This window comes from Habropoda laboriosa, unplaced genomic scaffold (assembly GCF_001263275.1).
Source record: "Habropoda laboriosa isolate 0110345459 unplaced genomic scaffold, ASM126327v1 scaffold33, whole genome shotgun sequence".
Lineage (NCBI taxonomy): Eukaryota > Metazoa > Arthropoda > Insecta > Hymenoptera > Apidae > Habropoda > Habropoda laboriosa.
The window spans coordinates 784235-796317 of record NW_017100187.1 but is presented as its reverse complement, the minus strand read 5'-3'; the positions used below and the strand labels follow the sequence as shown (position 1 = coordinate 796317).

General features: G+C 44.2%; 2 protein-coding genes across 3 annotated transcripts in view; both read left to right on the top strand.

Moving 5' to 3' along the window:
• Window positions 1-12083, top strand: part of LOC108579534 (eukaryotic translation initiation factor 4 gamma) — a 27502-nt gene that overhangs the window by 14631 nt on the left and 788 nt on the right. The window contains exons 3-8 of the mRNA XM_017943093.1: window positions 7590-7652; window positions 10765-10832; window positions 10910-11024; window positions 11551-11719; window positions 11843-11985; window positions 12073-12083. The exon at window positions 12073-12083 is cut by the window's right edge and continues 114 nt beyond it. Of these exons, the coding sequence (XP_017798582.1) occupies window positions 7590-7652; window positions 10765-10832; window positions 10910-11024; window positions 11551-11719; window positions 11843-11985; window positions 12073-12083 (569 nt within the window). The remainder of the gene's footprint in view (window positions 1-7589; window positions 7653-10764; window positions 10833-10909; window positions 11025-11550; window positions 11720-11842; window positions 11986-12072) is intronic.
• Window positions 9683-10492, top strand: LOC108579535 (POU domain, class 4, transcription factor 1-like). 2 transcript variants are annotated; one of them, XM_017943096.1, is made up of 3 exons: window positions 9683-9798; window positions 9891-10317; window positions 10398-10492. In XM_017943096.1, exons 1-3 carry the CDS (start codon window positions 9742-9744, stop codon window positions 10409-10411), a joined length of 498 nt encoding a protein of 165 aa, XP_017798585.1. In that variant the 5' UTR covers window positions 9683-9741; the 3' UTR covers window positions 10412-10492. The 2 variants fall into 2 exon arrangements, with proteins under 2 accessions (XP_017798585.1, XP_017798583.1); XM_017943094.1 differs by lacking the exon at window positions 10398-10492 and having other exon boundaries at window positions 9891-10385.

Sequence of the window (12083 nt, the reverse complement as noted above, 5' to 3'; positions counted from 1 at the left end):
AGTAGAACTTCCCTCTGACTCGGGGATTTACCGCAAATCCCATAAGAACGTCAGGTGTCCACTTGCAATTCACTCGGATATTAGGGTGCCATTTTGGGCACCGGCTGGCTGGAAATCCGAAGGGATTTCTCACGGATTCTACGTAGAGCATCCAGGCTCGATTGTGTCCACAGACGACTAGTTGGGTAGAAGAGAAAAAATATAATAAAATACACTTGTAGATATTTTTTTAACAATTTCGATTTAAGTAAGATCGTACTGTATTGATTGATGAGCCTGGAGAAGCTGTTCCTGATCACACTCTGCAGATTACATCCAGGCTGAAGAGGTTTACCACCGTTTGGATAGAAATCCACGTGACCAATGGGATTTGGAAAGCCAAAGTTTCCTCCGTCTGTATGAATCACGTCCACGAACATCGCGTCAGATGCTGTTAAATGTCCCTCTCTTCCGCTGTTCATGTAGAGAGGATACGCCGCGTCCAATCCGGTGATTCTTCCAACCTAACGAAATATTAGAATTCTTTGAAATCAATTTACATAAAAAAAAAAGAAAATTATGAATATATTAATTTCTATCGATTTCTATTGAAAAATTGTCCTGTCTGCTACTCGAAAGGTTACGGTTCGGAGCAGGTCAATTATCGTAACATGTTCGAAGCTCACTTTTCTCGGGGCAAGAGCTTTCCCCATGAAACCAGCGATCTCAGCCCCCAGACTGAAACCAATTACGTGCAGGTTGGCCAGGGACACAGCTCCCAGTCTGTCCAACCAATTGACCAGACGAGCAACCTGAGGTCCGACTGTTCTCGTGTTCCTCACTGCTGTCACGTACCATGGCAGGGCTGCCAGTTTGCCCCAGTTCACCATAATTAGATTGTACTCCCCTCGTTTCAGATACACTGGAAGAAAATTCATTTGTATGGACCCGGTTCAAGTTCAACCGCGTCGTTTCGTTCCTCTCTCTCTCTCTCTCTCTCTCTCTTTCGCTCTTCAATTGATTAATTCACTGTCACGGAAACAAATCGAGGGAAGTTTCTGGGCGATTTGGAAACTCTAGTTGGACGTTGAAAGGGGGTCGAAACGAATGTCACAGTTCGGAGGCGAGGGTAGAAATATGGATACCACTCTCTGGCGAAGTTTCCAGAGTGAAAGGGGTGAAGTTCGCGGTGAGATCAACGATTCATCATTCTGTCAGAATGTGTTAGAGTGGCTTGCTGATTCTTGTAGCTACTAATGTAGCCAGCCAGCCTGGTTCCATCAGTTTTCTGCCAGATGTATCGTTTCGTACAAATCTCGCGGAACATCCTGCTAGGATATTCCATGTAAATTCTTTGACAACGTTTAATAGAGGGACTGTTGAGTTGGATCGAGAGGTAATCAAAATTGCAACCTATTCGAGAGATATGGAAATGCTGAGAATAATAAGGAAGGGATCGAATTAAAAATAGGTCGAATATAATACCCTCTCGAATTGCCGCCGCACTTCCTTCGGTCGCGCTCGCGCTGTATCCGTGGATGAAAATTACGGTCGGATATCTGTCGTTGAAATTGCTGTTCCGCAGCGATTGAGGCTCGGAGATCGTCAATATGGATCCACATGTCGGGTTCCTCCTGGCATAAAAAACGTAGCTTTATTTGCTCGTATCGGTGTCTGATCCAGTAGTAACAAATGGCCAAGTATAAAGGTCCCTGAGTGCGAGGCGTCGATTTTTGCGAAACTCACTTCGAAATAATAATTCTGGCAATTTGGGATCACCTGTCAATTTATATTAATATTGAATCTGCTACTAATTCTTTATTGATTTGAAATTGACGTTGTGGAGATCAATAGCACTTTATCTCATTTCGATTGATTTGAATAATAAAAAATTCGTTGGAAAATTATTATAAATGCTAACGTTTTGGGGGAATTTTTGTGCACAGTGATTCCAAACATTTGGCCGGTAGTGTATATATAATGAAAAATAAAAATTCCATTTCTCCAAAATTCCCAATCTCCGATATTTTCCAAATTTCTCCAGAAATTCCAATCTTCGAATTCAGCACCCGAAAAAAATTGCTCAAGTAACAAATGACCAAGTATAAAGGTTCCCAAGTGTGAATCGCCTATTTTTACGAAACTCACTCCGAAAGAATAATTTTGGAAATTTAAAGGCACATATAATTAACACGTTCCGTGCCGCGTGAATTTGATATTTCGGCCGTTTCCTTCCGCTGACTTAAGCTGTGCAACTACGGCGATAATTTGTTGAAACAAACATTTTTCCTTTGCTCTATCGCGTATCTTGAACGTTACCTTTTTCACGATAACAATGATTTTTGCAATATTGTAAATATTGGAAGACACATAGGGTGAAAAGCAAAAGTGTTAGTCTGGACAACGTGGGGCGCATACGACCCGCGCGGCGTGAACGGACAGTCACCGAAAATCGGTCCGGCACGGAACGTGTTAAGAAAAGAAAAATTCAGTATTTTCCAAATTTCGCCCAAAATTCCGAAACTCCGACCTTCAAATTCAGCTCACAAGAAAAATGATATTTCCCAAATTTCTCCAGAAATTCCAATCTCAGAATTCATCACGCGAAAAAAAAAAGAACCGATATAGGTCAGTTATTACTTGGAAAGTCGCGTCACACTTAAGGACCTTTCCTCGTTGACACGAGATCTCGCACGCTCTCCGTGAAAGTGCGTGAAAATAATACCTGGTAAAGAGAAGATACTCGATGTCACGATCGACGTTGATGGGACAGCAATAAGAACAGGTTCCGTACGGCAGTGGCGAGGCGTGTAACGGATTCTCACCTGGTGGCAGAAAGCAAAGGTAGCCAGGAATTCTCGTCGATGCTCTGGCCTCGACCGATCGCCCGTGGTCTTCGTCATTGAACCTGAAAACGGTCACGTGATGTCGCGTGCGATTCGACCACGAGCCAACGACGTTACCTTTCTCCGCGTCCAAATGGTTGTTCTTTCACCACCAAGGATTACGTGTGTCGTGTTTCCGCTCTTGTTAAACTCTACGATAATTTACACACACCGACGAAATAGAGCCCCGGCTAGAGGAACGACGAACGGTTGAAAACTGTTAAACGTGCAGGAGTGGAAGCAACAGGAAGGAAACGTGGCCTGGGTGGCCAGTCTCGGTGACAGATGAAACGCGGTTTAATACTTTAGCGAAAGCAGTAAACGCGTTACAGGGTATTCTATCCTCGAATAGTCGACGTAAATCAGCTACGGTCGTTTTATGGGCCTGGTAAATTTTGCCAGTGGACGCTTACCGTTGGCGCAGGGAGAGGCCTCGTGTAATTTCGACGGATCCGCGTTTCAGACGGTCTCGTTACGATCTGTCGCGTGATACTCGCGAGCCGCGGTGTCGTGCCGGACGGCGATTAAATTTTTATCGAAGCCCGACGGGGAATGTTTGTCCAACCTGTGCCTGGACTTTGGAATAATAAATGGTCCTGTGGAGTGGAATAAACCTGCCACTGAAACGTTTCTAGCCGGTCTTGTGTAATTTCTTGTAGAAACAATAGATCCTCTGAAGCGAAAATCAAGGCCTATCAGCGCCTCTTGGTACTCTTTGTTGCGCATTTACCTTAATTTAATACTTGATCCTTCGCGCATCTTCCTAATTTAGTAACTCAAATTTCGAAACAACGAATTTTTCAGTCATAATTAAAAATTTACCCTTCGCCGCACACGTTGCGTATTAAAATCAGCCGCGGCGGAAGTGTTAACGAAGAGCCGAAAGAAACAACGAACACTGTAATTAGCTAACACTTTCGTTATTCTCAGGCTAGAAAATCATAGCAGAGTTCTTTCGCGTCGGGGAAAGTATCCTGAGAAACAGTCGATCAACCGTATACCGTGAAACAAGGCGTGAAGAGCGAGTCAGTACGAATCGTCGTCGAAACAGACAGGTACTCTGCGATAGATCGATCACTGGTGTTTAATCTGAGAGGACACGGTAGCCGTGATCTTGTAACGTGAAATTATTCGCCATGGTCATCGCTCGATCGTAATTCCCCGGTAATCAAGGTGAATTTTGAATTGGGGAAATAACGCGCTCGCGGAGAGTTTAGAGCTGGATCACGGCTCAGAAAGCGGCGCGAGCTAGTTAACGCGGTCAATTTATGTTAATACGAAATCTGGCGCATCTGTACTTCCACAGAGAACTCGTTACACTTTGGTGTTCGAAGTGAAAGTGGTGTATCGAGGCAACTATCCTGCGATTCTAAGTTGAAATTCAGCTGCTCCAGAGAGCGAACCTCTCTCCTCTGTCGGTGGTGATTAAAATGTATTAATTAATCCGCGGATACTCGCGCAACTTGTGAAATAGTGGAACGCCGTGCGGTATGAAAGACGGGGGATTTTCTTCGCTCGATAAACCGGCACTCGTCGGTGAAAAGAAGCATTTTTTTTATCAGGTGAAAAGGCGATCCACCGAAATTCAAATAGTCCCATTATCCGCCTCCTTCGTTCCGAATACGCGGCAGCCACAAAAGCGCCTCTCTAAAACAACCGAGGAAAACAATGCCTCCGGCGATTTCTAGATCCTTTCCACGATTTTATTCTCTCGAGAGCCTCCAACTAATTACCCACGAAATTTCGCCTAATTTCGGGGAACGATTGAGCAGCACTCCCGAGGAGTTTAACCTACTAACCGGAACAACTTTCGATAGATTCGGAGGAGATCAATTCTCGAGGCAACAGATAGATCGTCGAAAGTTGACAACCAACTGGTTTCGTGAATACACAAACGAAGAAATCAGTTAACCCCTTAACCTACGATTTCTTTTCTGACTGTGCATCTAAGCGTTAGCCGTTCACTCTTTTAACTCTGTAACAAAAGCTAATCTGTTACAGATTAATTAGACTTAGCAATCTCCAGTGTTACAAATTCGAACGAAAGTTAACCAGTTTTGTCACGTTAGGACCAGGGTCTCTGCCACGAGTCTTGTTACAGGTTAAAGGGTTAACGAGTTAAAAAGGCTGTTATCGAGATAATGAATAAGACTGATAGTTACCTCTTCTGAACACGAGCAGCCGGCACAGAAGGGAAACGAGAAAGAACGGTATCATGTCGACTCACTGTACACCGAAATCAAAAGATACCGCGGAAAGAGGTGAATTGCTTTCGACGAAAGGTGCAGCAGCAAACTGGGCAGAAATCGAAAGCAATGATCAAGCATGTTGTGGGATGCCGGGGATCTCGAGCATGACTGCCAATCGTTGCAACGTTCTTTTTCCACCAACTTTGGTGTTTTCTACGCGAAAATGATTATTGGACCATTGTACGCGTTCACTCGCGACCTTCGAAAGTAAAAATGTCACGATTTAGTTTCTACGGGGATTCCATCGAAGCTCGTTAAATCGGTTATTCCTGAAGATTTGATCTGGATGGACCGACACAGTGTGTCGCTAGATCGACAATTACCGGGGAAAATTGAAGGCAATAAATCGCTGACTAATCGAATGTTTGACGGCCTTCTTGGCATCGATGGGAACGAGTAGAAATTTGCTGCTGTATCGAATCGAGATTGCACAATTTCCACGCGATAATGCTGTTAACCCCGGCGAGCGTGAAATTTTCAGCTGTTTAATCGGTTCTAACTCCACTTCGAACTGCTTCCATAAATAACTTACCGGATAGCTGTCTCTATTTTAGAATCTTCATTGATAACGGAACAGTTCTGAGTAGAGTAATAATTCATGGAAAATAGTGAAAAGAACCTGGACCAATTTGAATTTTATGTTACTTCGACGAGACTTGCTTTATCAAGTTTTTCCATTTGCTCGAAATAAAAGTGTTCGTCTGTTCATGTTCATAAGTTATGGGACACTTTAATGTCTTAGAACGGATCAAGTTTGGGTGAAAGATTTAGTTGCTTATTTCGGTATGAACCGTTCAGTTGATAATAATTATATTTAAGAAATATATTTTTAATGATATGGCTGGTATTTTAATGAGGTTTAACACCAGACATTTTGGGATGAACTAAAACAGAATTATTCGGAAACACTGTCCAACGTGATAAGAAGATCTGTGGACAGATTTTCTGCGATTTTGAAGAGAAATCCAGGAACAAACTTTCAAAAAATTTTTAAAAATTAGAAGCGAGATATTGACGAGAAAATCGAGCACTTTGTACCTACAATTTTCAATATATTTTAACATTAAAAAACTGTACCCGACGCAAGGAATTAAAGTTCATTTCTGTTAAATTATTTTACTTAACCCTTTGACGTATGATTTATTTTCCTGACTGTGCATCCAAGCGTCGGCTATTTGCTGTTTTAGTACTGTATTAAGTAAGAAAAGCTGACGTATTGTAGATTAATTAAATTTGCCAATCTTCAGTTTTACAAATTAAAGTTCATTTCTGTTACCGATGTAACTGTTTTTATCAGATCTCGACCAAAATCTCACTCGACAGTGACTCTCACTAATACTCACTCTTTGGAGCACTATAACTCCTTTAAAAATCGAACCAAACGACTTGAATTTGTTTCAGAAGTTACAAGAATTAGCATACTAGACGACGTGTCTAAAAATTTAAAAAAAATTTCAATTTGTACAAATCGCCTACAAAATTGTGCAAAGATCCCATTTAACAACTTTTCCACCCGAGCCCATAAAGAAAATTCAAAAAACACGTTTTCTACATCCATGTCAGATAGACGCACGCTGAAAATTTCATCCCTCAATATCTCTCGATATTCCGTTTCGTTATCCGATCGTTCGATCGAGTGTTTCACGAAAAATTTCACGCAGCGGATACTGCCGTTCGGCTGGAATAAAATTGACGGGGCGCATCCATCTCGATATCAGTCGGTACTCGGTGATTTGTCACGGTGAGTCCTTACAAAACAGCGGTGCACAGAGAGAGAGAGAGAGAGAAGAGTGAATGGCGAGTGTCGCGGAGGTTTTCATTTGATGTCGGATGATCCTGCTAGAGGACCGCGTCCGGTTGTTCCGCACGTACGTGTATCTGGGTCAGGGTGCTTTCCAGATATTAGGGGGATGATGCGCAAAATATCCCCACCACCGTTGCCAGCATTGGTACAGCAACTTTTCACTGTGACGCACTAACCGTGTACCATCTCGAATCACTGGCCAATTTTCCATTTCGAAACCATTGTCCCTCGCGATGTCTATAATTTCTTTCCCCCCTCTCTCTCTCTCTCCACCTTCCATCCCTCTCTCTCTCTCTCTTCCCCTTTCTTCCATCGAGATTTCGTTCCACCAGAGGGAGGGAGGGAAAAACAGAAATTGTATTTCGAGTCTGAGTGGAAAAGTTTCGAAACGACGTGGTCCATTGAGGTGGAAAGGCAGCTAAAACGAGAGGCAAATAGTGGAAACGGGGTAAAGAAATAATACACGTCGATCGATTCTTAGTACGCGTGGTGCAAGAATAGCACCCGGAAACCATTGTCGAAGTACTATATACCACTATTGTTCAGACTTCCACGAAAACGAGCAGGCCTTCAATTTAACAGATTCCTAAGAAAAAAATCGATCTGTTGTACCAACCAGTCCATTCTTTTCAACGAATTTCCTGATAAAACATGCTTTATTCCCTTTCGCAGGACAAGCTGTTGACCAAGCTGGAGAAGAATGAGCCGGAACTGGCCTCTTCACAGGAGGACGAGGTGAGTGAACTCTCTCTTTTAATTTACAAATTTGATTTACGTAAAGTAACGTAGACAGAGCGCAGAGGAAGTATTGATAAATTGAAGTGAATCAAGTGTAACAACGGTTTTATTCGTTGAATAAAAACAACTATTCGCTGTTAATCAAAGAATTTCATTAATTTATATCGTAACAATTTACTTCACGCAGGTACGTTAAATACGAATAATTAAATTCTCTTATTTTTCATTTGTCATATTAATGTACGTTATTTACATCTATAATTTTAAACGATTATACTCCTCGTTAGAAGCTACCTAAGGTAACGAAATCGTTGAAAGAATTACAACTCGAACATTTTCGTTTCAACCTGTTCCTATCAACTAGAAACCACAGCACTCGATGCTTAGGCGTGTTCCCCTCGAAGGCGAACCGCAGGTGGGAGATTCCCACTTAATCCCGCCGCAGGATGAAAGAAATTTCCCGCGGAAACCTACGATTCAATTAACACCCCGGGAAGAGACTCTACAGGGGAGTCCCTGAGTCGGTCCCACGTTGCTGATAAGGTCAGCTGCATTTTCCAACCCCCCTCTATCCTCGTCTCCTCGAGGATTCCTCCGGGGTAACCTCGTTACTTTCTCCCTTGCTGCCGGGGACAAGGCGTAATCAAGCCTAATTCGTAATTTCACCAGAAGGAGGACCGCCGATTGGCGTAGGAATGAGATTTATCCAAGTCCCTTCGCCGAGAGGAACGTAATAGAAAGAAAGAAAGGAAAAAGGCGTCTCCTCTTTTGACCTCCGCGAGAAATTTCTCAAAGGATCAATCTACGGATGGATAATAGGATTTCAATTTTTTCTCCTCTTCTTTCTCCTCCGTCCAGTTTTTCCAGCAAGAACGCCGAAGTGTTTTTCGCGGACGGACGGAGAGGCACTCGGTAATTTGCCACCGGTGACGAATAGGGGAGGAAAGTTGAGAGCAAAAGTGAAAAATCCGTCTCGAGGAGGAAACAACCCTGTTGGATGAAAAAACCGATCGACGGTTATTTTAGACACCGGTGGATTATTTTCGCGGCTACGAATCCGGGTGTGTACGGGTTAAAAAAGGGGAAAATCGAGCGGGTACAGTGACCCAGAAAAGGAATTAATACGCTCATACATATGTGTACATAGACACACGTGAACGGAGGATTTGCAAGAGGGGAATTTTCGTCGGTTAAACGGACGTGGTTAGTACATTGAGAGGGAAAGGCTCTAATGCCGCGCGAAAGACACCCGTTGGTCCGGAAAAGTTGCAATTTCCGTGCGAATAGACCAGCCAATGGGCCGGGAAAGTCGATTAACGGGCCTGACAAAGTGTGCCTGCGACTCCTGACATCGCTCGTCCACCCTCCACTATTAATATTTCGATCAAGTCGATAATTCATTTGGTTAACGTAGACGAGTAGGGGCATGCGAGAATAACGCCTCGAGGATCGAATCGACACCGCGCGATAATTATACACGACACGTCCTATGTTTATGAATTTCAGCAAATTATAGGAGGAAAAATAAGGCGATTTAACAGCGACGTGGTCTCCTTCTCTATTTAAAAAACGATCAAAACAGACGAGAGACACGGTCGCGTGGAAACTCGAGCGATTATGTAATATGAAAATTGACGAAGAAAATGATTGTCCGTGGCCGATGTGAATTTGTTTCCTGAAGAGATAAGCATCGTAATTATCAAACTGGCGTTAGATAAACGATCGTGGAAGAGACATACGTAACTCTCCTCCGTGTGTCTCCGTTGTTTTTCCTAAAATATCCGTCATTTCCGGCCCGACGGTCGTGACAAAGGGAGATAAAAAAAAAAAGAAGAAAAATACATTAAATCGTCGTAAGCCGGAGGATAACGAGCGACAATGGAGAGCGGGGCCGATAATGACGCCCGACGATCATTTCCTTTTCAGCTGGCTCCTTTTCGCGTGCGATCCACCGTGCAATATCTTCTCCCCTCCTGTGTATATATATACATTTTTTCTCTCTCTCCGGCGTAATCACGTCGCGACTATTTATTCCCCCGGGCGAAAACCAGGGGAAACAGTGTCGAGTGTCGTAGCATCAGCGATCATGAAGTGCCTGCTCGTCGTCGTCGTCGTCAGCGTGATCTGCCTGTTTGGACTGTCTGTAAGCGATCTTTGCCATTCATCCTGCCTTCTATTCAACCTGTACAATTAAAAATAACAAATCGTCAAAAATATACCCAAATTTCATTCGAGGTCCTCGGTGCTCCGTCAGAGTTCAGTTCCTCCCATGAGAACCTTCGAGAGAAACGCAGTCCACAGAATGAACGACCGCCGCTGCCATGCGATCCAAACGATCAATTTCCCTGTGAACCACCACCAATGCTAGACCACAGACCACCGATGGAAATGTCCTCTTCTGCTGGATTTACGAGTACTATGAGGAGCAAGAGGGCTGCACACATGCCTGCGCCTCCTCCAGGAGGACAGGGACCACCTGGCGGTGGTGGCATGGGTGGCGGTATGGGTAGTTCCATGGGTGGTGCCATGGGTGGTGCCATGGGTGGCGCGGCTGATGCCATGGTTGGCGCGGCTGCTGGCGCGGCTGATGCCATGGCTAACGGTATGAAAAATCTGGCGAGTAACGCGGCAAGTGCCATGGGTAACATGCGCAAACAGATGGGTACGTTGAGGAATGAGTAAAAGAATTGTATTAATTAACAGTGAAGGCAACCAGAGTGAATTATTTGATTTTTCACGCAGAGAACTATGGATAAACCGAGCTGTAGATACCATATTATAGCTGTAAAATTTGCGGAGAGATAGCGTAGAAATGGTCAAGGTTCGTAGTTTAAGTACAAGGAATTGAAATAAATGAATTTGTAAAAGTGAGCTCTTTTTCGTTCTTTATAAATCCCCCTGTAAATCCTGATCCTTACGTAAACTGCCTCCTTTGACGAACACTCTCATCCGGTTAATCGTCGAAGATTTCTGCTGACCGACCAGGAACTCCCAGAAGGGACTTTATTGGATTTTGCCTTTTATCTTCAGTCTGAAACGATTAGATTAATGCTCTCTTCACCGTCTCGCCGTGATTCGATTCTAATTAAATCCTCGTTCCTTCTCGCAGTGCGTGATCTGCGTGAACGCCAGAGCAACCATGCAGACGGCTCCGTGTGGTCATCGAGTGGTTTGCAGGTAATCTATCAATTTTCCCAGCAAGAAAACCAATTTTCCTCTTGCCTACGTTGTATTTTATTCCTGGGATGTTGCAGACGTTGCTTCGTCAAAACGATACAAATGGCGGTCTCGCAGAGGCTGTTGCCTCTGAGATGCGTGATATGCAGGGCGAAAATCCTTCGTCTGAAACAAACCCTCATCCCTCGAGACGTAAGTACCCAACGAAGCGACCGTGTCTCTCCCCACTTCGACACAGGGAGAGATTTAATAGGTACCTTCGCGTTTCGAGAATCTCCACGCTTCTTGAAGCGCGTAGAGTAACGTGGTATTCCTCGATTCGTTTGCACCGCTGGAAAATTGTCGTTAATTGGGGCGGACTCGAGGAGCCACTCGTCTCGCCTCGAATAGACGAGCTCGCGTAACGTTACGCCGCGACGTGTGACCGTCCAAATGTTCCCTCCCTCCCTTTCTGTGGGAGAACGGTTTTAATAAATATCGCCTGGACCGGCAATTAATTTCACGAGATTTCAGCTACGTAGACGACACACGACCCGTGAATAATTCGTTCAGCCCTCGCTTCACCGACGTTTTCGCCCCGTTCGATCAAACCCATCAAAGCAATTTCGCGTAGCTTTTTGTGTGACGAGGGAGAGAGAGGCATCTTGTCTAAAAACGAATCGATGAATCTGTACGTTTTCCCTCCGATATTCTACGGTGAAACGTTTCTGTTTCGCAGTACTCGATGTCTGGAAAGTCCTGGGTACTGCCACAGAGCGCGTCAGAGTATAATATGGGCACTGGTGTGCCTGTAGGGGTGCCTGGACCTGGAGGAAGATGGGTCGCAGGAAATGTACCCGCATCCGCCTCCCTATACTCCATGGCCAGCGGCTCGTCCTCTATTTCCGGTTGGTATATTCGCTCGATCCGAGTGTAGGCTACATCGGCTAAAGGGGGATTGAATCGCCGATAGAAAAAGAAGCAAGGATATTCTTTCGCTAAACGATTTTCGCGTTATTTCAATTTCCCAGGAGTGTCTTCCGTATCTTCTTCGAGTTCGTCTTCTGCAAGTAGCACAGGAAGCTCGAACCTTGGCAAACCTACGAGGGTGAGGCAACCTTCTAGCGCGACACTCAGACGTTCGCAGACGCAGTCCATGAAATTGAGGATTCAGGTCTATCGAGTATATAGAAAGAATTGTTTATAAAGTATTCGATTAAACGTATTCGATTAAACGAATTTGTGAATTCATTTACTCCAGGAGTACCAGGA

Bases quoted from the DNA above. Each gene is read 5' to 3' on its own strand.
- LOC108579535 (XM_017943094.1), top strand. From the start codon at position 9,742: ATGAAGTGCCTGCTCGTCGTCGTCGTCGTCAGCGTGATCTGCCTGTTT. The intron at 9,799-9,890 runs GTAAGCGATCTT...ATTTCATTCGAG, and splicing joins TCTGCCTGTTTGGACTGTCT to GTCCTCGGTGCTCCGTCAGA.